We start from the raw sequence: 26791 nt of genomic DNA on the forward strand, positions 1-26791 counted from the left end.
GGCGGTCTCCTGCGTTCATTAAATTCTCTGTTCCTTTTTATTATTAAAATGTGAAGTATATGCCCACACCAATTTTTTTCTAATCGTGTATTATGTTTATATTGTATACATTATGAATTATTTTGTACATTACAAACAATGTAAATATTTTTGACAATGTACTGGGAACGCAGAAATAAAAATAAAACAAATTTACTGTATAGGGCCCCACTCACAAGCTATGCTTTTTCGGGTCCTCGAAAACGTCTTATATATATGTTATTTATACTTTTGCATTATTTGTTCATTGATTTGTACTTACGTCTGTATTTTAATAAATTAAACTTGAAACTTGAACTTGATATTGGAAGATTGGAGCACAACTTGAGACTTGAGTGTCCGTCGTCGGAGACAAACAATCCCATTTGATCACAATGCGCTTGAAATCAATCTAGGGGCAGTTCCAAGTTCATTATTGTTAAATGGCGGAAGAAGTGGGAGGGGTGAAGAATTTCCTATTTTATCTGAACCACCGCTCCAATAATTAAAAAAAAATAGGGACTTCTTTAAATATTTCGGGGGAGTGGATGGATCTCAATGATCAAAATTTAAGTTGAAATTTAGCTATCCGACAAACAAGATAAAGTATATATTACAGGGCCCAAATAAAGGACTGATACGAGCGCTAAACGCGGGCTGGTGAAATACTGGGTTTTTACTTTGAAATGCAAATTGTACATTTCTATGGGCTTTTTTAATCATGATAATTATTAATGAGAGCAAGAAAACGAAATTCGGGAGCAGAATAAATGGATATTGGCATGAAAATGGATAATGTGAGCTTTTAGCGGATCGTTATCTCGTTCAACATGCTGCAGCAATCCGAGGACGAAGCTATGAAATTTTCACCTGTTGTTATAATAACTATTGTCGTAGAGGGCAATCTTTGATCTTTCAGCCCGTGAAACGTTAAACATTCGTCTGAGGTATTTAAAAAAAACATAAAATGAAGGGTCAGTTTTCTCTGCCGGAATCCTGGCCCTGATTACCGTCGGACGAAAACGGTTTACAAATCAAATTGTTCACTTTTATCGTTAAAGGATAAGCCCACCCCTATAAAGTCGATTTGAATAAACAGAGAAAATAAGATCAAACGAGCAAAACACCGAAATTTTCATCATTTAGAATCGGAAGAAAGTTATGACCGTGACATTTTAATTACATCCTCGTCAGTATGCAAATGAGGAGCGAATGACATTACCCACTCACTGTTTCTTTAGTATTCTATTATTATTCTATTATATATGAAATATGTAATATTTTAATTTTCTCCTCGGCATTGTCAGTGTGAAGCAAAAGTTTATATCTCTCTGGAAATGGGTGTGTAGCATTAATGTTGTCTGTGGTTTAGTCATTAGTCAAGTTGGCCCCTCAAATCTATATTTGAAACAATAAAAACAAAAGATCATCTGAGTGGGGAACATCATCGATTTAAATATTACTGAATTATGCATATAATTTTTTCTGAAAAATAAGTCAAAACTTTAGAATATCATAACTTTCTTATTTGACATCCGATTTCGATGAAATTTCCATTATTACGCTGCATTGTTTGATTTTTCTCTACTATTTCAAATCGACATTTTTCTTGAGTGGATCGACCCGGGGGGGGGGGCACTTACATTAACGAGTGGATACCATGCGCGACCATAAAAACACGTAAAAAGGATGTCTTTTTCACGATAGGGCACGTTACGTACGTAACGTGATAAGGGTATCAAAAACACCAAAATAATGAAAAAAGGGTGTCTATTTGGTAGGAAAGCTACGTGGTTAGGGTCAAATTTTCGGGGATGATGAAACCAAATTTAAATGTTTGATAAAGGATGTCCTTATTGCCCCAACACTACGCGTTTAGAGTCCGATTTGCGTGAGCTGTGGAAGGTGGGGCCTTACGAAACCAAATGGTGTGTTAAAACCACTGATCTCTCCCCTAACTGGATATGCGGGGAGGGTCCTTTGTTTGAAGCCCGCGAGTTCTATTGTCCGCCATACCAGTTCCCCCAAAAGGAACGCGATCGCTCCATTAGCATGTGCATTGTGAGCGATATGCAAGCTGTCTGCACACTGAAGCACTCATTGCTTTTTATACAAAACTTCATATATTTGAGGTGCCAGAATTCGCAATTTTCTTGAAACCATGGTACTTTCCCAGTATACAATTCGGAAACATAATTTTGAAGGGGTTGGTGTTTTTCTCACCTACGGAAGAATGGATGAAATCCTTGACTTGTCTAGGGGTATTTTGGAGGTTTTCCAAATAACCATCTTAGGATCGATATGGCGAGGACTTTCTAGGTTATGAAGGCTTATAACACTGGGCTTGAACCCCCCTTTAATTTAAGTCTACCCACCCCCCCCCCCCCCCAAAAAAAAAAAATCAAACAAGTGTAACACCGAAAAATTCATCGCTTATAAGTGAAACTTTAAAAATATAACTTTCATATTTTATTTCTCATTTTGATTAAATTTTGAGCATTATTGTGTGTTTTTCTCTGTATTCAAATAATCATTTCATGAGGTGGACTCGCCCTTTAAAGAACAAGTCCACCTAACAAAAACTTGATTTGAATAAAAAGAAAAAAATTCAACAAGCATAACCCTGAAAATTTCATCAAAATCGGATGTAATATGAAAGTTATGGCATTTTAAAGTTTCGCTTCATTTCACAAAACAGTTATATGCACATCTCGGTTGGTATTCCATTATTTTAACATTTTGTGCTTCCGGCAAGGAGGTCCAAAACGTCAAATTCGTAAAAATTGAAATATTGTATAATTCAAACTATAAAACACAAAAGAAATAGTGAGTAAAATCATTGACTCTCTCATTTGGATGTAACTGGCTCGTTCATATCACTACTTTGAAATGTCATAACTTTTTATTTTACATCCGATTTTAATGAAATTTTCAGCATTGTGCTTGTCTGATTTTTCTCTATTGATTCAAATCAACATTTTTCTGAGGTGGACTTGACCTTCTCTCTCTCTCTTTCCTTCTGTCACATCGATCGACCCTCTTCAATTATCCTCTACCCAGTTTGTTCATATACACTGTAGGCAGCGGAAGCGGCGGGGGGGGGGGGGTCCTGGTCCCCTAAATTTTAGGTGGGGGACAGACCCCCCAAAATTTATGTTGACAACTTTTTTTTGTTCTTTTTGCTTGTCAATTTTTTTTCCTGCATCCCCCCTAAATTCAGGTGGACCCCCCTAAAATTCTGGTTGATAACCCTTTTTTGATACTTGTCAGATTATTTCTTTTGTTTTGCATCCCTTCCTAAATTTTGGGTTTCCTAAATTTTGGGTTGATAACCTTTTTTTGCTTGTCAGATTATTTTCATTGCGTCACCCCATAAATTTCTGGTTGATAACCCCCCCTTTTTTTTGCTCCACCGAGACATTTTTTCTTTGAAGACATTCGGCATCTCAAAATAAGTTCTGTGAAATTTCTGAAGTCTGTAAATCCGTCTCTGTAGCTTAATGTCTTTTTTACGTACTTAAAAAAAGAGTTCTTGGAAAAAATAATTTGATCTATTGTTGACAGAGAAATATCACAAATTCACATGCAACAAGTTACATAAGCCCCCTAAAGTCCTAGTCCTATACCGTACATGTACCTATAGCTTGTAAATTTTCCTTTCACAAATAAAAGATAATTAATTTTCAGAATACCTTGTAGATCCAGTCCTTGTCCCAAAAATCAGTCTATTTCGGTCAGGATCTATGCTTTGCAAAAAATATTTTTGTTTAACTCCTCCGAAACGGTAGATTTTCAGTCTTAACTTAAGTTTCACAATACATGCTATACACGGTCAGTATTATATAGTCAGTCGTGATATTCTTCTGTCCAAACAAGATTGATAAACTCATAAAACTTGGTGACATTTGCGAATGTTAATAAACTGAATATTATTTGAATCATGGTTTGAATTCATCACGCTTCCAGAGAAATCACAACAATGATACCCCCCCCCCCCCGGAGTTTTGGAAACTTGCTCTGGTAATTTAGAATTACCACACATGTATTTGAGCACATGGGACTACATAAAGTCTACAACTATGCAGTTCACCAGCTTGTCTTATCTGTGAAAAGTAATCCAATTTTCTCTGTTTCCACGGTCGTCACAATAAGTGCAATTATACGTGGCACAGGACGACATCTTAAACTTTGTATCAGGTATAAATTCACATTGAAAAGTGCTGTTATAAGAGTTGATTTGGTAAGTTTAATTAAGAATTTACACTATTGCCGTGTACCAGACTCTACTCCGATTTTGGCTTTTTTGGGGGAACTCGGCGTGCGGAGGTACCAACTTCCGGTGCTTCAACACGGAATAGGCCAATCAGCGTTATTGTTCCCATCCAGGTAGGGGAGAGATCAGTGGTTAAAACCGACGACCGACGGACCCGTACGTGACAATCATATCGCTGTACTTGTTTAGGGGTTCATTTCAGAGAATACTTGCCAAGACATGCAAGAGTATCGTTTTGTTTTCAATACTTGTTAAGGGTAGGGTTTGAGACGCCGATACTTGTTAAGGGTGCATTTTCAGAATATGGAAAATACGTGTTTAGGGTGCTTTTCGAGACCCCATGGTCGCGCATGGTATCCACTCGTCAATGGAAGTGCCCCCGCCCCCCCCCCCCGGGGGATCGACTTGACACTTAAGCGGTAGGGAGAGAGGGTCGAATTTCGCTCATAAAATGGGGGAAAAATCGAAAACAAAACAAAAACAATCGAAATCGAAGATGGTGAACGGTAGCGAGCGCTGATGATTTTTTTTTTCTCTCCGCTCCACGACCGCTCCAACAATAATATGCAAATTTCCGAACTCTCTACAAGGACAGTAAGGTGACGACAGCCTGACTTGGCGAGAGTGGGTGGATGAGAAAATTTTCAAAATTCTTTGAAAAATGCTGTTCATTAGTGGAACGTATAGGCCTAACACTTTACAGCTCGAGTATGATATTTGCGGCAGCATTCATTTGCGATTTTTTTTTTCAATTTCCAAATTGTCTGGGCACCATATTGAGGAACGCTCCTAAATCGGAGGGGGGGGGGCAGTGGCGTAGATACGGGGGGCCTGGGGGCACCCCCCCCCCCAGGTGTCCCCCTGCGAAAAAAAATCGGCAGAGCAAAAAAAAGGAAAAAGGGGGAATGAAGAAAAGAAAAAGGAAAAGAAGAAAAAAAAAGAAGAGAAAATAAGAATAGGAAGACGACTGAATGAAATAATGTGAGGGAAGACTTGCCAAAAGCCCCAACAATCTTTCACGTTACTACATGTATGTAAAAAAATTTGCATGCGCTTCGCGCCAGAATTACCTGTTCGATGAGATTCATATCTTGCTCAATCGGCTGATATGGAGCAAGTTTTGAAGTCAATATACAAAACATATTTTAGCTCGGACATCGAACTTTAAAGTTTTTTTTTCATTTTCAAATTTAAGTGCTCTGTAACATGTCCATTTTACGGTCTACATATCAGCATTTTAAGCTCACGCTGCTTTGTCACATTATTTGATTTGTCAGGTTCCTATTGTCGGCGTGTATTCCATGATAATGTTTCATTAAACAAATGTATTCAGAATGCCCAGATTCTAGGTCTATATCTAAAACATGCGCGATAGCCTGCATGTTCTTTATTTAAAATGTACTTAAATTATCCAGTTTCACATCAGAATATCAATGATTGTCTGCTCACGCTTCACGATTGCATTATTGATGATACCCAATTAACTATATAATTTGGGGCCCTGTCCCCTCTTGGCGAAAGTCGGACTCGCCCTGACACATACACCAGAAAAAATGGTGCCCCCCTAAAAAATCAAGGACCCCCCCCCCCCCCCAGGAAAAAAAATCCTAGCTACGCCACCGGAGGGGGGGGGGCGGGGGACAAACGCCCCAATGCACCTAGTCCAAATCTTTTTTCGTTAATATAGGCAATATCAGTCGCTATATATAAAAGGCATTAGAATTAAATGGCCCGCCCTTATTTTACAGAATTTAGTGTTGTATGCCCCTGAAAAGAATATACGTTGCCGTACGTAATCCAGCGCATGTGTCCCAATAAAAAAAATACTAGTAGGTAAATAAAATTTATACCATTTTTAATGGCCATGCCCCCCCCCCCTCGTGAGGGGAACACCGAAGGAGCATACCTCCTTCCCTTCCCTTACCCTTTTGACATGTTTGATTTCTTAATTTGAGCTCAGCTGTGGGTGTATCATTAGGTGCAGCGAGTATTCTTGTTCTGTTTTTGCAAGCTATCTTGCAAATTCAATGATATTATTTTTCTTCGCTTCGGTAGTACATGTATTTTTAGTAACGTCTTTTCTTATTGTAATCATATGCAAACTAGAGAGATTGACGTTGACCAATAAGCGAGTTGTCACGTGACTAGGGCTGCGCTGAGATAATTTTCCGTACATTTATTTTTTGCGCGATGGGTTTTCGCTGCTGCTGAAATTCGGCAGCTCTCGCGAAGCTGCCAAAAAAGGAGGAAAGGGAATTAAATCTCTTATTTTGGGCCTTGTATGCGATATTTCTACACAGTTTTGGCATGAGAGATAGATAAATTAATAAGGAACAAGATGCCGGTGTTAGTTTTTCTAATAGACACCAGTGCTTCGATGAATCAGAGGACACATTTGGGCACATCACTCTTGGATATTGCGAAGGGAGCTGTTGAGACATTCATGAAGGTAAACTGCAATGCATTTTGGGTGATCGATTTTTTTTTATGAAGTTCGTAGTGACTTTCTTTCTTATCAAAGAATGATAGATGGTGTTGCTTACGATTCGTGTTGCTGTTGTTGATATTAAATGATCATGCTAAAATTTTCAGATGTATTGTTGTTCATTTTAAACATTCATACTGTGAAATTCTTTTGTTTTTTCTCATGTTGTAACGTTAGCTTCGCCTTCGAGACCAAGCCAGCCGCACGGATCGCTACATGCTGGTGACGTGCGATGAGTCTCCGGCTACAATAAAGGTATTACAAGGTCCTTGATTTTTCTCGTTTGTCATAAATTATAGTCATTTATTTGCGAGATCGCGATTCTTCAACACTTCCCCCACGAAATATTGTTGGGTTAAGGTCGTTCTGGGAGGTAGATTCGCAAAATATTGCATGAAACTTAGCACCAGATGTACTTCCTCCATACAAACGTCCATCTTGTTTCAGACTGAAATTGTGGGTCAGGATCGGGGTCAGGATATCGATCATAAAAGATCAACAATGATCAATATTCATGAGCTGAGCTGAAGTTAGCAGCCAATGCATGCAGACACTTGTGGATTCAATGAGTGTACTACCTGCCAATCTGTGTTAGTTTTTCACTTTTAGTTGTGGTTTATTTACATGTATGGGTAGCCAAATGTGACAAAAATCCCAAACATTTAAGTTCAGAATCAATCTTTCATTTCAACACAATCAACATTTTAGAGTATGTATGGTAATATACACTCATTCAGAATGAACAAGGTTATGATATAATAATATATAGTAATATATGGTATGTAATACTATGTATGTTCTTTTCAAACAGTTGATTTTATTTAATAACTTTTGGGAGCAAAACTAAAAGAAAGAGATAAAAATAGTGGTGAAGGATTGTGAAAAAAATGACAAAGTTATGTTGTTGTTTTCTTTTACTTTTTTTTAACTTAAGTTTGTGTTTTTTTTTCTTAAAGTGAAAGTGATTTTATTTGTGTGGGGTGCATTGATATGGTAATTGGAAATTAGCCCTAATGTTAGGAGTGATAAACTGTAATAGTTTTCTTCACTGCTGATGGAACCATGAAGAAAAACATATTTTTTTTAACCATGAAGAAAAATAATTTTGTTTTTTATATACAATTTAAGTTCACCCTGACAAAAAAATTATTGTAAAAAGCAGAACAAAATACTGGTAGAGGATTGAGGGAAATCCAAAGATTTGATTTGTGAAATTATAAAAGCAGGAGCCCAATATGTTATTTGATATAAACTGGTAATTTTCCTTTTAAGGATACATTCCAGTTCTGGTAACGATCTCAAAATGACTTTATACAGAATCTAATATAATGACCACCCAAGTGTCTGTTTGTATGAATAAAAAATATGAGCCAAAGGATTCTGGAAGAAATTGTGTAATTGCTGAGAAATTAAACAAAATAAGCGCGGATTCGGTCACTTCCTTCAGGTCTTTATTCCAGCAATAATAATACACTGTCCCACGTGTACCTATCTGTGTTGGCGATCTTCAGTGTGATCGTATTTCAGCTTAGATTTTATGAATTCACAAAGTTCAGTTTATGTAACTGTACCAGATCTAGATCCACGATGATATAGTCATACTTAACCTTGGTTTTACAGACTTTCTCACGAAATTAGTGTTTTACTGCAACTACTGTCATTTACCTTTAATGGTTCATGATGACAGTTTTTTTTTATTCCATCAGGATTGGGTGTCAACCTAACCCTTGAAGAGTAATCCATTTTAGCAGCTTCAAAGCTATCCCAGAAATAATTTGTTTGGTGATATATACAGAAATTACAAAAACCATTTTCATTCTATTTTTCTTTTTTTTTTTAGATAATGACATTGATTTTTTCTTTTACTACATTTTTAAATGGGGAAGTTGCTTGCATAGTATGATGTCCCAAATCCAAAACTTAAAATTCTAATATCTTAGTTTGATTTTTCTCAAAACTTTGCCAATATTTTTTTTCTGTTTTTTTTTTTTTTTTGCAATAAAATTTTTGTCAGGCTGAACTTTCCCTTTAAATGCGGGCATTGGCAATTATTTACACTTAAAGGGGAATCCAACCCAAATAAAAAATTGTTTTCAGAGGAAAAAGTAAAATCAGACATGCTGATATAGAGGAAAGTTTGAACAATATCGGACAAACAATAACAAAGTTATAATGATTATTTAAAAGTTGTAAATATTGGTAATCACTATACCCATGGAGACTTAAAATTGGCCACATATATGATGTCATAGTGATGTAAAGCAAGAACTACTCTTCCATGTGAAATGGCTAAAAAGTCATTATTTTCAAATTATTTCAAATAGTAATTTTCTTTCATGAGGACATAAAACAATATGCTACATGTACCTGGGTCATGTTTAGGTTACTGCCCCAGGGGAAAGGGTACTTGGGTGAAAACCACAAATCCCTGATAATTAAGTACAGGGCCTATGAGAAAGTTGTCCTTGCTCCTTGTCATAATTTTCTTAGTTTGCCAATTTGAAATCTACATGGCATTAGGGATCTTGATTTTTAAAACAGCCATAACTTTCTTATTGCTTATCCGATTTCTTTCAAACTTTCACCATTCTTCTTTATTTATTTTTCTTCTTTCTTTGTTTATTTTTCTTCTTTCCAACACAACATTTTATGACCAAGGCTGGATTCCCCGTTAATGATTTTTACTGTTATTTTTATAATAATTTAGGCTGGCTGGAAGGAGAATCCTGCAGTCTTCATGACTGAGCTGAAGAACCTTCAGGCCACCGGTCTCACAACCTTGGGTCATGCCCTCAAGATGACCTTTGACCTTTTGAATGTCAACCGTCTCTACTCTGGAATTGACAACTATGGCCAGGTATTAAAGATATTTTCAAAGTTGCCTGGTGGCCAAGGGCCAGGATTTTTTTGTGATGAAACCTTAGTTGATCTCAAACAAATTGCGATCAGCCATCCCCAAGTCAATAATACGTGGCCAGGAAAGTTTCTCTGTAAAAACAATAATTTGGTCAATAGTACGGAAGATGATGATCATCGTGGTAGTATAAAATCGGTAAAGGAAATCATCTGTTGTCTCACGATGTGGCAAACTGTAATTGAGAAGGCGCACTCAGCGATTGTCCACGTCATTGCCTTACGAAGACTAGCAGGTGCAGTCAAAACATCACAATTTCAGTTTGCCACATCGTGAGACAACAGATTATTTACCATTATAAGATACGCTATTTTATTGACGAGTCCACTGTTTGAAGAGTGGACTCATGAATAAAATAGCGTGCATAACCATGGCAATAGGCGTCAGTTTGGCGCACTGTGACAAAAGCGCGCATCAGCATTGGTCATTTTTTAATACACGGTAAAATAAGCGTAATTTATACAGGAAATCTGCATAAAACATGGACTCAACCGTGGGTTTTCAAAACCACCTTTGTGAAATCAGGCCATTGAGTTTCTTCTGCACTCAATCAAATACTTGTGTGGGTTTATGTTGATTAGTTTTGACAAGTTATCATTTTTGAGAGCTCTTAGGATACTGTGCTTTTTAAAGCTCAATACAAATCTCAAAAGTAATTTTGGGCAACTTATTGTTGGTTGTAGGTTGGTAGGTTACAAATGTAAATTTACGCAATAATGCATGGAGTCTTGTCAGAGTTTGCATTTTGTATTAATTTGTCCATGTCTCGGTAATGAAAAGGGGTGGTTTGTTCCTATTAGTATTAAAGAGAAAAAAAAGAAAGAAAATTAACAGTTGCCCAATCAACATTTAATGCCTTGGGGATTACTGCCCACTGCATTAAAGCGTCATGGGATATTTGCCATATAATGTTAGCTGTCATGTTAATACTCTCAAGAGCTATTAAATAGAAGGTTGTCCTTTAATGTCAAAGTTACTCAAATTTACCATTGTACCCTGTTGAAAAAAATATCAAATGAATGGATGGATTAATTAATAATGAATGAATTAATTGATTAATATAGATTATGAATTACCTTGCAAGTAGAATTAAGTTTCGAACAATGTAATTATGTTTTCATTTGCTTTGGTATATTGTAGTTCAGGAAATTTATACATTGACCCTTTTAGTATGTGCTGCTGGTCAAAAACAGTAATAAATATTTTTTGGAACAGATAGCTAGCTAGCTAGATAGATAGATAGATAGATACATAGATACATAGTTAGCTAGATAGATAGATAGTTAGATAGATAGATAAATAGATAGATAGATAGATGGATAGATAGATAGATAGATAGATACATAGCTAGATAGATAGATACATAGCTAGCTAGCTACATGTAGATAGATAGATACATAGCTAGCTAGATAGATAGATAGATACATAGCTAGCTAGATAGATAGATAGATACATAGCTAGATAGATAGATAGATACATAGATAGATAGATACATAGCTAGATAGATAGATAGATACATAGCTAGATAGATACATAGCTTGATAGATAGATAGATACATAGCTAGCTAGATAGATACATAGCTAGATAGATAGATACATAGCTAGCTAGATAGATACATAGCTAGCTAGATAGATACATAGCTAGATAGATAGATACATAGCTAGATAGATACATAGCTAGATAGATACATAGATACATAGCTAGATAGATAGCTACATAGATACATAGCTAGCTAGCTAGATAGATAGATACATAGCTAGCTAGCTAGATAGATAGATAGTCTTTTCTTTTTTGCTGTATTTGATAGATAGATAGATTGATAGATAGATAGATCGATAAATAGATAGTCTTTTCTTTTTTGCTATATTTGTGTTTTCTTGTTTCCATCACCATGCATTGAGTGCTCTGCTGAGTATTTTAGGGTGCATCATAATCATATCTAGTGTTATGATTTCACATAACATTAACATGTAATTGATGGTCAATGCAGCTTTTATCACATGCACCTTTGACAAGTCTTACAGCAAGATAATGGGATAGAATATCTGTCATTTGTTGTTTTTGTTTTTTTTTAGGGTCGGAACCCATTCTACCTGGAACCAGCCATTGTCATAGCAATCACTGATGGACATAGACTTTCAAGTAACAGCGGTGTTCAGGATGAGGTAAAACTATCCTAGTTATAATTTCAATACCCCTCCCCTTATTCTAAAGCTATCTAAACTATCTTCATCAACAAATTGGATTTTCCTCCATGGTTGATGAAAATGTCATTATCTGCATAAGTCAGTGAAGCCATCACACAAGCCGTTAATTGTAGATATTCATGTTCTTGATAAACCCCAATATATGTGACCAGCTACCCTAAAACCAACAATGAGTCACCAGATAAGTTTCTCTGTATATAGCCAAAATAGTATTCAAAAAGCCAAAATAAGAAATTGGCCTATTTGAAAGAGTTATTCTTCTTTATACTGTCAAAATTTCATGTGGTATAAAAGTTGAAAAGAAAACAAGATAAAAGAGTTTCTTTGGCACTTTTATTTTATAACTACTCAGAAGTTTCACTAATATTACACAGTGTGCACATTCCATGCATGTTTGAGTGAACATCGAACTTCAATCACTGTTTTCTCCCTATTTTTTTAAGCGTAGTTTCATCTGCATTCAATCAATAACTTGTGTAGGTTATTGTTGATCAATTTGGACAAGTTATATATAGTTTGAAAGCTTAAACTCACTGTAAAAACTTAATATAACTTTTTGGGGGACTTATTGTTGGTTATGGGGTGACTTGTCACATGTAAAGGCATGCCTTTGTCACACAAACAAGATCAAATTATAAAAACTCAGTATTGATTTTTGGCGACTTATTGTTTGTTATAGGGTAACTGGTCACATATTTGCCCTTTCACACTAACGAAACCAAACTGTAAAAACTCAATATTAATTTTTGGTGACTTATTGTCAGTTATGGGGTGACTGGTCACATGTTTGCCCTTTCAAACCAACGAGACCAAATTGTAAAAACTCAATATTAATTTTTGGTGACTTTTTGTCGGTTATGTGGTGACTGGTCACATGTTTGCCCTTTCAAACTAACAAGATCAAATTATAAAAACTCAATATTAATTTTTGGTGACTTATTTTCGGTTATGGGGTGACTTGTCACATGTATGCTCCTGTCACACTAACAAGACTCGATCCAAACCGACTGATAGTCTGTCATAGGAAACAACATGATAGCTTTGATTGGTCTTGAGTTGTATGCGCCAGTGTGACTGAGGCAATGAGCTCGACTTCATGTTTCTATTTTCCACTTTCCTCTAAACAACCTGCAGCTATCGCTTCCGATGAGCCACGTCCTTCCCGGGAGCGAACTGACCAGGGAGCCCTTCAGATGGGACCAGCGGTTATTCGCTCTGGTGCTGCGCCTGCCGGGGGTCGCGGGGGAGAAGGAACGGATGGGGCCGACCAGTAGCCTGGTGAATACGGATGACTCTCCTATAAGCAGCATGTGCGAGGTGACAGGAGGTAAGAGATTCCACCCACAGGGTTAGTCATATGGGGCTTTGCAAGAAACCTGCAAACGATTGCAAGTAACCTGCAAATGATTGCAAGTCAATTTAAGTTGATAAAATCAATCACAAGTCTTCATTAATGGCAAATTTGAATAAATTTGAATTCCTGTAATTGATATATCATTCACTTGAGAATTTGCATCTGAAATTTTGCAATTGATTGCTAATGTTTTCTTGCAACACCCACATTACCTAGTGTGTGCAAAAGGGAGAGTTGCACTATTAAACCTGTCACTTGGAAGCAATGTTGCCAATGTGAGGATCACCATGGGATATGGATTTAGAGACTTATGAAGACGCACCTTTTTCCAGACCAATAGTTATGTTCTTCTCTTATTCTGTAGAGAAATATGTATTACAGTGTATGTGTTTCTATTCGAATTAACAATTGTGAATATTGTCATATTTTATTATGTACTGACAATTGTTCTCATGTACATATTTTGTGAATAAAATAGTACTTTGAAGCTTTTGTCAAAAGTGCCATATAAATATCAGTATTAATAATGTTATTATTTACACTTCACAATTTTATAACTTTGTCATTTCATAACCGATTCTGATTGTAGTTGAAATGAAAATTGCTTCTCTCTATAATTAATGAAAATTGATTTTTTTTTCCAAGTTTTCCGTTAATGGATGAACTGAGGTCTTGGTAAATAATAAGCACTTTTAGAAATGCACGTCGACATAGTCAACTGGTACGAGATGACGTCATTTTTTGGCGTTCCATGTGCCTTAGGTCCTCACACACGTCCACTATCAGAATCGAGAACCTCGCCACATCCATTATGCGGTTCTCCTAAATCATAGTCGATGTGCGGTGCACGTGAGTGACGTCATTTAACTGCTCAAGCTCAGCATGAAGTTCAACCTTTCCCTTTTAAAACACAGTTTTCAGTGACTTTTTCACAAAATTAATGTAAGTTGTACGATGCATTATGTTTCTCATATTTGAAATTGCTTTCTGATCTCCAAAATTCATATCGATATATATCCCAACTCGCGTAAAAAGGAATCAAAGCAAGTGAAAGGGCAAGTGTGCACAAGTTGCACATTCGCATCACCCGACCGGGTCGCCAGGCGATGGTACGCCAGATCTTCAAGGTCGGGCAGCGTGTCATGACCCGCTGGTTATCACGCTGTTTCAAGTGGACGTACGAACACGTACAAGACGAGTGAAATCTAAAGTCATCTGATCTGTAGTGAAAGAGGGCAGACGACGATGTTGACTCGAGCGATCAGAGGACTGCTACGACGTTCTCGTTCACTAATGTCTGCATGTGAAAGTGATGATGATCTGAGTAGATTTGGAATCACCAGGTGAAAGGTCGCAGATGCCATTGTACAACTGAAAATATTTAATTTTCACAGTATCTAAAGAACCCATTTAGAAGTCAAATTCAAACTTGGATCATGTATGCATTTGCCAGTGACATTCTTTCCTCATTCTTCTCTTTTTCCTCTAATTAGGTCGCTCTTATATGGTGAACTCTATGAAAACCCTAAACCAGTGCCTTGAGTCCCTTGTCCAGAAGGTCCAGAGCGGTGTGGTAGTCCATTTTGAGAAGTTTGGACCAGATCCTGGCCTGCCTAACGGAGAGAGTAAGTGGTATTCTCCATCTAATTAAGCCTCGTTGAGATGTAAGAGAGTTTTTGCAATCACTACACAGACGCTTTCTGAAACGTTGAGAATTTATTGTCAAATGCCCATTTTGACAAGGCAGCTTTTGTTGAAAAACGTTGAATCAAAACAGCAGCATCATCCCAGTATGAGACCAGACTTTGGAAAAACAAAAATTTTGCAATATTTTGTCAGCTCCTCAATTTTTAGGACAATCTGCTGTCCTGTTTCACCAATTTTTAGCAAAGACCTGTAAGCTTTTCATTGTGATTTGATGGGAATTTTGATAGATTTACTATGTTGCAGAATCCGTCCCGGTTGCAATTGCAAAAACTCGCTATTGCTGAGACAATGCTCAACAAAACTTGTCAAAGAGTTCAGATCTTGCATGTCTGGACGAGGCTTGGTAATCCTTTATAGGACATCATTATCATCATTATTATAATAAGTAATCACAGTACGTCATTACTTTGATGTTTTGTTCACTGATAAAAATCACAGCTGAATCTGGGGATCATTTCGTCATCACTTGTCATCTGACAAAATCTAATAACTTTCCTTTGTTTTGAATGCCAGAAGCATTTTTACTATGGTAACTGTCAGGTAGAAGAGGAGGGGGGTTCATGAAAGGACTTGTCGGACGTTTTATCCGACAAGTCCCATTTCATCCGACAGTTACCATAGTAACAGTACCTCTCAGCCAATCAATATCAGAGAAAGATGTCAGATCTGACAACTTGGATGAAAATGTTGATGAAACACTCCCCAGGACTTGACGGATGAAACGTCCAACAAGTCTTTTCATGAAACGCCCCCCTGTTCTGACATCTTACGGGGTAGTCAATGTCTGTTATTGCACCAAATTATTGTTTAGAATCAAGAATCTTTTTTGTTTCTCTCTCTTTTTGTTTCAAAATCAATCTAATCACTAACAAGTTAACATGTCTGTCTGTTAATGTCAGCACCCAGTTTAATTTCAGTGTCATATTTTCTTTTTGATAACTGTATCATTTCCATGTCTGAGATGGAGAGAGTGAATGAAATTATAGCAAAGGCACACACGCCAAGAGATGTATTTTATACTTGAAGATAACGGTGACACAACATTTGCTCCTTCGACAATTGCTCCAGGCTTTATTTCATGTAAGATGTAGGGTTAGGGTTCCAAAAAGAGTTTTGATAGGATTAGGGGAGGGTATAGTGTGAAGTCAGGGTTGAAGTTGGTCATTCGATTAGTGTGGGATTTTAGAGCGGAGCAGTTGTCGCCGGAGCAAATGTCATGGAACCGCTATAACTCCCTGAACACCGAAGATTGATGGTACCCCCTGATTTGTGTCTTACAGTGAAAGCTGGAGGACGCCAGTCCCCTCAACCACCAGAGGTGGAGCGGGAGGGCACGCCACAGCCGCTGGGTAAGATGGCAGCCTAGGTAACTAGGTCAAGTCTTCCGAGTGCCGTGTCAACAAGTGCATCACTTTTTTTTTCCTTCCTTAGATCCACCTCTGCCAATCCCGCTGACCCATTATACGTTTGCATTCGTTATACTGTTAAAGAGAACATTTTGTGGCTTTGAATGAGAGGAAACTCTCTATATACAGAAAGCTGTTATAAAGCTCACATTTAAGTTTTGGTGTTTGCTTACAAGTTATGGAAACACCAAAAGTTGGCTCAGTATTCAGTAACCACTGTCCTTCCAAAGGTCACATTTTATCATTCATTCAAGTCATTTAATATGTAAAAACCCCTTCATTGAAAAGTTTCACCATTTTAATTTAAGTGAAATACTGAAAATGTCTCTTTTGTGGTACAAGTATTTACTTTCAAAAGAGGCGATACTTGTGAATAGTGCTGCTTTTCTAATCATGCTGCAGTGAATACACGTTCACATGTACAAAAAATTAAATGAAATTGTAAGTGATGTTTAGAAGCAAGTTTCATTTTAAATTTTTATGGTGTTAAATCTCTTTCCATCGGTAAGTATTAGTTATGCTGGCTCTGAAATACCGATAACTGAGCTTCGTTCTTAAGTGTAATCTCCAATAAGGTTACTCACATTGTGCTGCACTCGACCCAGGTGAGGTGAATGGGTACCCAGTAGGAAGAAATTCCTCAAATGCTCGAGCACCCAATCAAGGTAGCAGTGCTAAAGAATTTCACAAATTGTGTGGAACACATTGTCCATGGCAAATATTGAAATTATAAATCACTCAAATCTTAGCAATCTAATCATATAGTTGATTTGTACGATTGATTACACACAACATTATCATGTTAAGCAGGGCCTGCTAGGAGAACAGTTCTCAGAACGTCAACTGAAGTGGCTACCCTGGGTAAAATATGACATTATTATTATTATAAATGGAGATTGGTTCACATGTTAACTGATGAGCAGCTTTTTTGGATAAAAGCTGAAGTCCTATCTTGGCTAATTACATTAGCATTCTCCCAGTTGAGTGGGCGGCGTGTGGGTGTTTCATCAACCTGTTTGTAAGTTACGAATGACTTTGCGCACGACTGGTGACCCCTTTCTTGTGCTCAATGATACACCCCTATGTAGCAGACTTACCACTCAAGAACATGTTCCAGTCTTGACTGGTGACCCTTTTCTTGTGCTCAATGATACATCCCTTTGTAGCTGACTTGCCACTCAAGAACATGTCTCAGTCATGACTGGTGAGTGGTGACCCCTTTCTTGTGCTCATTGATACACTGCTATGTAGCTGACTTATCACTCAAAAACATGTTCCAGTCGAATGTAAAGTTGTACGTAACTTACGAGCAGCTTTATGAAACACCCACCAGGTAAAATGAAACACATATTGGCAGAAATGCCAACGTCCATTTTTTGCAGTATCGTATTCCATCTTTAAAACAGTTGAAGAAATACTGCAGGTTTTGTGAAAAGAATTGTCCATTGCAAATATTTGAATCATATCATGACCCTGTTACTCAAACCGTAGCAATTAATCATAGATTTGATTTGTGTGATTGATAACATATAACGTTGAATGCATTTCTAGTTATATGTAATCATTGCAAAAAAATTAGCCTAAATAATCTCTCATTGTGTAACAGACCACTTATCAATAATCCATCAAAACCCACCAATTTTTTTTATAAATGCAGCTTAAAAAATCAAACACGTCATCAATGCACATTTCTAATCAGTTGTAATGGAGAGGAGTTGCTTTAAATTGCAATTTTTTGCTACATGTCCCTGACACTTAGAAATACATGTGTCACATCTTCATTAATGGTTTTTAAACGATTCCATTTTCTACAGATGCCCCGGGCACTTTGGGGGTGCCCCCTAATGGGCGTAATGGGGCACCGTCCCCTACCCCCCAGGATACCTCGTGGTACAGCTGCCGTAGGATGATCCATGTGAGACCTAATCCAAAGAGTGGTGTACCCATGGGACACTGGCCAATTCCTGAGACGTTCTGGCCTGATCCACAGGCACCGGCATTGGTAGGTAGTACCCACTGCTATCCACAAATTCCAGTATCCACTGCTATCCACATTGCCTAGTATCCACTACATGTTCTAGCATCCACTGCTATCCCCATATTCCTCTATCTACTGTAATCCACACATCAGTAAGTTTCTTAAGGGGATATAGACACTGAATATGATTTTTCTCCTAAAAATAGGATATTTTAAATGTTAATCGCTTACATATTCTTTGCTGAAGTCATAATGTCAGATGATCATTGCTTTTTAATTGTATCTTTTGCAGCCCCAGCGCGTATCTCACCCAGTGGTAAAGTTCACCTGTACGAACTGTGACCCAATGATTCTTGATCAACTTCCGTTTGATAAGTACGAGCTGGAACCCTCACCGCTGACACAGTACATTTTGGAAAGGAGGAACCCTAACTCATGCTGGCAGGTAGGTATGGTGGTGGTGGTGTTAGTGGTGGTGATGATGATGATGATGACGAGGACAACAATGAATATGATATCAGATATGAAGAATATGATGAATATGATGATGGTGGTGATGGTGGCAGTAATGGTGGTGGTGATGATAATGATGATGACAATGATTGAGATGATAATGATAGTGGTGATGATAATGATCGCGGTGATGATGATAATGATGACAACAATGATGGTGATGATAACGATGGCGGTGATGAAGATGATGGTGGTGGTGGTGATGATGAATATGAGGTTGATAGTGGTGGTGATGGTGGCAGTAATGATGGTGATGATGATGATGGTGATGATGGTGATGACGATGATGAAGATGATGATGATGACAACGACCCGATGAATATGATATGATCAGTTATGAAGAATATGATGGTGGTGGTGATGGTGGTGATGATGGTGATGATAATTAATGATGACGACAATGATGGTGATGATGATTGTGGTGATGGTGATTATGATATCAAATATGAAGAATATGATGTTGGTAGTGGTAGTGGTGATGGTGGCAGTAATGATGGTGGTGATGATGATGACGACGGCGATGAATATGATCGGATATGAAGAATATGATGATGGTAGTCGTGGTGATAATGGTGGTGATGGTGGCAGTAATGATGGCGGTGATGATGATGATGGTTGTGATGATGATATGATCGAATATGATGATGATATCATAAATGAAGAATATGATGGTAGTGGTGGTGATGGCAGTAATGATGATGATGATGATGGTGATGATGATGATAAGATGAGTATGATGATGGTGCTGAAAACAAATTTAGAGATCAGATATGACTGACTGAATTCCAATAAAAATCTTGGAAGACCAAATTTTCCTCATCTTCATGCCATTCTTTTCATTATACTCCATACACTGCCAACCTTTCTTTAGGTATTCGTACCCAACAGCAACAAGAACGGTGACATCATGGGTCACCCGTTTGGCTTCCTAAAGGCAAGCTCCAACCTATCGTGTGTGAACCTTATTGTAATGCCGTACAACTACCCGACCCTGATCCCTCTCCTAGATGACCTGTGTAAGATACACAAGCTGAAGCCCTCTCAGAAGTGGAAGCAGGCATTCGATAGCTATCTAGAGGAAGTCCCCAGATACTATGCAGGGGTGAGGTCATGTTTTGGTTCTTATTAAATGTATTTCTATATGTACCTTCTTTATTTTTACCAGTAGTTTTAGTTTGTATTGTACCTTATGATGTCTGATTTAGAGAGTCATAACAATATAATATAGGATTTGTTTAGCGCACATATCCACCTTGCTAGGTGCTCAAGCCGCTCCTATATTACCCTGGCGAAGCTAGTCTACCAATTCCGGTGCGCATGAAGAGACAGGATAAGCTCAGCTAGTGCAATATTATATTTAGATATTAGATATCTAAGGTTGGATATTCAATGTAATAATCTGAAGATACAACACTGATAATAATGATAATAATTATAAAATGAGCATTGGTGATGCTCCAGTATCCAACATGGGTAGATGCTTTTGGTGCAATTACGAAAGGAAATTAAAAAGAATGGTAAGAGTTTACATGAAAGCTTGGGTAAATAGCCCTCACTCATATGACATCATTATCTCATAGCGCCCTCCCTCAGAGGATAGAGAAATACGTGTAAACAGAGTTGTCAGAGATGCGCCAGCTGCAGATCACCAATGCATGCAAGGCAATGGCTTCAGCCTCTGAGATGGTGGCGTAATGGCATCAATGCCTAAGGTCCATAACCTGGTTTTTAGTGAAATTTTGACAGTGCTTAGAGAAGAAATATGGCAGATAATATTTCAAAATCTGTTTCTTTTTAATCTCACAGCCACTGAAAGTAGCTCTTCGGCGGATGGGTGCGCCCAACCTAATACCCGATGGCCTAGAGAATTGCCTGAGTTACAGTGTGGTGACGTACCTTAAGAAGCTCAAGCAACGGAGCAAGGTGGAAGGGGAGAAGTTAGCTAACCTCATCGCCAGCCGACCCAGAGCTCAGGAGCTTGGTATCAAAGTACAACCTAGGTATGTACTACTTAGGCCCGTATTCTGAATTCGGGTGTAATTTCAATTCCAGTCTAAAGTTGTTTGACTATGGAAAGCCCATTGTGACATAAATCTCTAATGGGGGAGGTCCATTGTATCCACTCATGTGACTCTCAGATCATTCTTTACTGTCTTGTAATGATAAATAAGTTGGTTTGCTTTACCACTAACTTGACAAAAAAAGTAGAAAGACCACGGGAAATACAAGAAACATGCAATGTTAATCAAAATGTTGACCTTTTTGGCCTACCAAAGTTCAATTAAAACGCAAACCATGGCCTAAACTGGACCTCAGAAAATGGTCCTTAGAGTACCGAAGCATTGAAGTCACCAAAGAAATCTTTTTGAATTTCAGCAGTTTGGATACCATATGTCGGCAGCGCTTGGTGAAAAGCATCCACAACCGATGCTCGATGGGGATCGTTCTGTGTGGGCCAAAGATGCCGCCGAATGTATGCATAATTAGCCCCATATAAATCAGTGTAGATTGGAACGGTTCCAAAATAGTTCTGAACCCCATTTAAATGAATGTAAATTGGCCTGGTTCCAAAACAGTAATGAGCAAGACCAATTCACACTAATTTTAATGGGGTAATTAGATATCAGGGCATTTTATCACTTCATAGATGCTTTCGATACCACAGAGAATCTTTAGTCAAAAGCCCCTTATAACAAAGCAGCCTTTGTTGAAAATCAATTAAATCAAAACATCATTTCTGTGCTGGACAAATGACACAATTGCTATTTTTTGTGCAGTCTGAATAAGATGTGCTGATCTGGTCCACCAACTGTAGACAATGACCTAAAATCCCTCAATTGTTATTTGACGGGCATTTTCTATGGATTTTTTGCAGAAAGCATCTGAGAAGTGGATGCTGAAATCGATAATCAATTGGTCATAGCTTTGGCCACCATGATCTGATTCATATCAAAGTTGGAGTTTGGATCATGCTCCATCAAAATGTATTAAAACACTGCAATGCACAAAAGAAAATTTGATGACATCACACTTCGATACTCTTGGTTGATATCAAGTATGGTGTTGATGTTTTATGAGAAAAATAATAATGATTCAATTAAATTCATTATAAAGAACATTATAATGTAGCTAATAGAGTGAATGATCAATAAAGCAACACATTTCAATCGTATTTGCCTTTCATTTACAGGTCTCCGTTACGCTCTCTGGCAGCACGGCGAGACTTCCAGCAGCTGCTTCAGAGCATCACGGGCGAGACCATCACAGTCCGGGCAGATAACAACGTCAACGAGTTCCCGGGGTACATGCTGCGGGTGAGCGACCGTGACATCAGACCCCAGACCTATCGCAACCCCTTTGACATTCCCCGGAAGGAGATCTTGGATCAGGTGTTCAGGATGAGGGCCAACTTCCTCCAGATCACGTCGAACAGGGCAGTGAGATTCATGAATGAAGGTATGCTATCAAAGGAGATCTTTCTTTGGTTATGTGATATTTGCACCTGCTACAATCGCTTTCATGAAGCTCCTAGTAAAGTTACGCACAATCTTATGCATAATTTGAATGTGAAACAGAAGAGGTTGATTATCATGGAGTGATATACTGAGTGGTAGAGAAGTAATCAGTAATCACACAAAGTTTACTATTTCAAATTCGAATGATAATATGATTATTCTTGCTTGTGTGGCACTTATCACTTCATTTATCAAAAGTCTGTTGTATCAGAGCAGCTGTTAGCATGCTTAAGAACTTTATCAATTGTTACCAGGTATTCATTTACCTCACCTGGGTTGTATGTCTTATCAATTAAGCATGACTTAGACTTGCCTCTGTTGTGTATTGGCACTCTCAATGTTGGCCTGTTTACACGTACATTTCATCACGTTTATTTTTTCAGATAAATTCCACAACATTCCCATAGGAGAGATGGGGAATTACCAGGAGTACTTGAAGCGGATACCAAGCCCTCTACGGGAAGCAGACCCCGCCCCGGCCAGGCTTCACACGTTTGGAAACCCATTCAAATTGGCAACAGAGAAGGATAAGGTACAAACCTTCGTCATATACCTATCATTTGAGTTTGAACAATCTTGTTGGAATGCTCCCCAGGGAGTGGAGAAATGTTCATACATTGTGTGCAGGCATGCCAGGGTCCAATGACTAGTGTGATGATATACCTGCAAAGTGCTTAGAGGCGTCATTCTGATGTTTTTAAGTGCTGTATAAAAGTGGAATATTATTGTTGTTATTACAGCATTGAATACTCCTCAGTGAGCGGAGAATGTGCATACATTCTGTTGATTTGCTTATATGTTGACTAGTACTCATGTGTATTTGATCTTTTGAGTGCAAGAAGTTATTACTCATGCATCATTAATTCATCCTTGAACATAGTGCATATTCTGTACTCTTTAACGTCACATTCCACTTCTCATCCTATCCCCAGAAAATGATGGTCGACGAGGCAGACATTAACGAGCACATGGCGGGCATACCTCAGAAGAGGCGGGCCTCGGACAGCAATCTTTCCCTCAAGAAGTTGAAGGGAGCGTCACCGCCTAGTCGTAGACCAACGTCCCCTGCGGCCCAGGGGGCCCTACTCAAGCAACCCTTGCATCAACTCGTCCAGCGAAGGGCTCAGAATGCAAACGCAACCAATGGCAGTAATAAGGAGAATAAGAATTCTAGTAAGAACAGCCTATGATTTCAATTGTCAATTTATTTCAACCATGATTGTTCTATAATTCTCATCAAAATCTTGATAAATAAAACTGTAATACAAATCCTTGAAAACAAGAATTTTAATTGCAAGAGATAAAAGTTTGAATTGATATAAGAATGATTTAGCACAAGAAAGGTTCCCAGTTGTGCATAAAGTAAAGCCTTTAAAAAACCCTCCATCATGTAGAATAAGAAATTATCACTTCAGTTGTTTGCTTCATAAAGCTGTTGGTTCAGGTAAGTTACATCCGGCTTTACGAACGACTGGCGACCATTTCTTAGGAACTAAATCAAGACCAATAAATATCTAGTGTATATCATTTAGAACAAGAAAGGGTCACCAGTCCATGTAGTTCATAACTTCTGAACCGCAGCTTTGTGAAACACCCACCGACACTGCACTTCTAACACTTAATCTTTCTCTATGGTGTAGGTTCATCAACTCCGGAAAGGTTGCCAACACCGGAACTCAAACCCCAAGAACCTCCTGCATCGGGTGACGAATCGGGAAGCTCTTCGGACGAGCTCGTCATCATCATGGATGGCATCAACGATGAGGTTGCCATGGAAACAAGCAGCAATGCATCCTCGGAGGACGAAGCCACGCCCACATCGCCGTCTCCGTCATCATTATCATCATCAACACTTCCAGTTTCATCAGGGTCATCGACGACCACCAGCAATCACGTCGACTCTAAGAAATCTAACAGCAAACACCGCAAGATGAATAATAACAACGTGCTTCCACCATCAGAGCCATCGACAACGAACAATGCGAGGAATACCGCCTATGAGCGGATGGACTCGATGAACTCGGATATTGACGTGAATGTGGTCAATTCCAGACTTAGAACTAAAGTAATTAGAGAGGTCAGAAAGCCAGGCAAAAGTAAGTTGATGTCCTCAGGAGAGGTTTCAGGAGGAGGCGTTTTGTCACAGATTTTTGCGCTGACAAATGTGCCCTCAGCCAATCACATGCAAGGATGTTTGTAGCTTGTAACAGATGTTGGTGAAATTCACTAACGGGTCAAACCTGACTCCAATCTTTGTATTCTTAGTTGTTATTTTTTACCTTTGTTTCATCTCTTATTTAATATTTTCAATGTCGCATAATTTCGATAATATCACAATGTCGCCTATAAATAAAATCTTCTCCCGTTTTCCATCACCCCCTCCAGATTTTAGACGTCTCTTCGAGGAGCTCAACAAAATCCAAGGCGACATGGACACCAAATACCTCTTCATCGAGAGCATCATCAATGAGGCCAAGCGATTCAGACGCAAGACCCTGATCGGCATGCTGGAGATGTTCCGTAGTTCCATGGTGACGTTCGAGAAGAAACAATCATTAGGAAGCACAGGATCCAATCACGTCAGATAGCACCGTATCCGTTGGATTATACTTTGAACTGTATCACAGTCAATGGACAGTGCTTTCCTATTCTCGTCGTGTCAATTTCTGTCCACACTTGTAATTTATTTATTGTTTTGTAAGGTGTTCATCCTTTTCTTTTTCTCCCGGGGTTTATTTTTCTGAAATGTATTTTCAATTTTTGTTCGATTATTTTTGTTTTCCTTTCCCTTTCAGTGTTTAATTTTGATTTGCAAAATATCTGTACGAAGTTTTCAAAGTTCCTCGAAAGGATTATGTTCAAGTTGCAGGTTACAACTTGTATGTAGTGTCAAAGCTGCATTCCGATTTGCCAAATGCCCACTAGTAATGTGACTTCTTCAGTGGACTATTACCTTTAATATCCCACTTGACCCTTAGTTAATACTCCCCCCCCCTCTTGTTCTAGGGTTAATGAGCATAAATGATGCATGCTAGACCCTCATCAGGGTCCTGTAACACAAAGGTTAGCAATTGATTGTACGCTTGATTTTTACGATTCATTGTACATTGTAGTCAATGCAATCAGTAGTACAAAAAATGTTCTACATTGATTCCCAAGTTTTGTGTTATGGGACCCAGGGTCCCATAACACAAAGGTTAGCAATTAATCGCACGCTTGATTTTCACGATTGATTGTGTATTGTAGTCAATGGAATCAATGGTAGGAAAGTGTTTCTACGATCATTGCTAAGCGTTGTGTCACTGGCCCAGATCGTGGTTGGATGGTATATGCCCTCCGATGGTCTTAAGAAGATCAGGGGCCCGTTTTGTAAAGAGTTACAATGGTTTAACTTTGTCATTATGGCAACTACCATTCTCGTAATTATAACCCTCGTCTTTCAATCAGAGGGTCGTGGGTTTGAATTCAAGCCATTGCGTGTCTTCCTTCATCAAGATATTTACGCACATTGTGCTGCACTTAATCCAAGCATGGACCTATTACGAATGGACATTCAACAAGAGTATTTTATGGCCACCACCTGTTTCCAGCTGTCAAAATTGCTGTCTCACAGTTAACTTTCTCTTTGCGCTTTTTTTACGACGAGCGCGCGGGGCCGTTGTTTACTCAATCCCTTCTCGGACATTGACAGTCACCGCTCAATCTCTGGCCCTCTTTCGACCAGATGCGGTCATGTAAGTTCGATTGCTGCGATCAGGGAAAGTCCCTGCATTACCAATAATGCAAGGCGCAATTTTCTGGTTTTCAATATATTATTTCACGCTGTCAATACTGTGCAATTGTCGTCTGATCATCACAAAAAATCCTATTAAATTTCGCCAATCCTCTGGAATTTTACGCCCAAATGAAAATCAACTTCTGACCGAAGGTAAGCGCTACTATCGACATCAATATTGTTCGAAAAAGATACATTTTAAACGTTTTTTCGCAAGCTTCTCTGTCAAATTTCAACTGCTTTTTTGCCGAAAATATACTGATCTGCAAGGTGATGTCAATACATTTTATGTGCGATTATTTGCGATGTACGTAAAAAATACGTCTATGCACGCCTGTTTTCTTGTTTCTGTAATTTTCATAGCGCTAACGTTCGCTGCTGTGCGTTGCTTTTGATAAAGTGAACGAACAACATCGCAATGGGTAGGAGCAGCGCACAATTGATTTCCTCTGTCCATCAGTGATAGCGTGTTTTACGACCGGCTTGATGGGCGTCAGCTGCCAGCGCTCTGTTTATAAAAGGATTAGCGGTGACGGTCTTTGGCCGAAAGGAGGGGATTCGTTGAATGTCCATTTGTGATAGGTCCATGTTCCAAGTGAGGTGAATGGGTACCCGGCAGGATTAATTCCTTGAATGCACCGAGTG

General features: G+C 38.4%; 1 protein-coding gene across 2 annotated transcripts; it reads left to right on the forward strand.

Annotated features, from left to right (window-relative positions):
• Positions 1-6457: 6457 nt before the first annotated feature.
• LOC121429674 (integrator complex subunit 6-like) lies at positions 6458-25485 on the forward strand. Of its 2 annotated transcripts, XM_041626836.1 has the most exons (16): positions 6458-6740; positions 6954-7031; positions 9484-9633; positions 11767-11856; positions 13033-13225; positions 14746-14877; positions 16240-16308; positions 18180-18367; positions 18636-18788; positions 19728-19958; positions 20663-20856; positions 22047-22312; positions 22755-22903; positions 23304-23544; positions 24012-24467; positions 24757-25485. In XM_041626836.1, the coding sequence occupies exons 1-16, from the start codon at positions 6630-6632 to the stop codon at positions 24957-24959; spliced, it is 2904 nt and encodes a 967-aa protein (XP_041482770.1). In that variant the 5' UTR covers positions 6458-6629; the 3' UTR covers positions 24960-25485. The 2 variants fall into 2 exon arrangements, with proteins under 2 accessions (XP_041482770.1, XP_041482771.1); XM_041626837.1 differs by lacking the exon at positions 16240-16308.
• Positions 25486-26791: the final 1306 nt, after the last annotated feature.

The sequence above is a fragment of the Lytechinus variegatus genome, chromosome 16, assembly GCF_018143015.1.
Source record: "Lytechinus variegatus isolate NC3 chromosome 16, Lvar_3.0, whole genome shotgun sequence".
Classification (NCBI taxonomy): Eukaryota; Metazoa; Echinodermata; class Echinoidea; order Temnopleuroida; family Toxopneustidae; genus Lytechinus; species Lytechinus variegatus.

Excerpts from the sequence above, each read along its gene's own strand:
- LOC121429674 (XM_041626836.1), top strand. The coding sequence starts at position 6,630 with ATGCCGGTGTTAGTTTTTCTAATAGACACCAGTGCTTCGATGAATCAG. Across the intron at positions 7,032-9,483 it reads AGTCTCCGGCTACAATAAAG|GCTGGCTGGAAGGAGAATCC; the intron begins GTATTACAAGGT and ends ATAATAATTTAG. Across the intron at positions 14,878-16,239 it reads TGGCCTGCCTAACGGAGAGA|TGAAAGCTGGAGGACGCCAG; the intron begins GTAAGTGGTATT and ends TGTGTCTTACAG.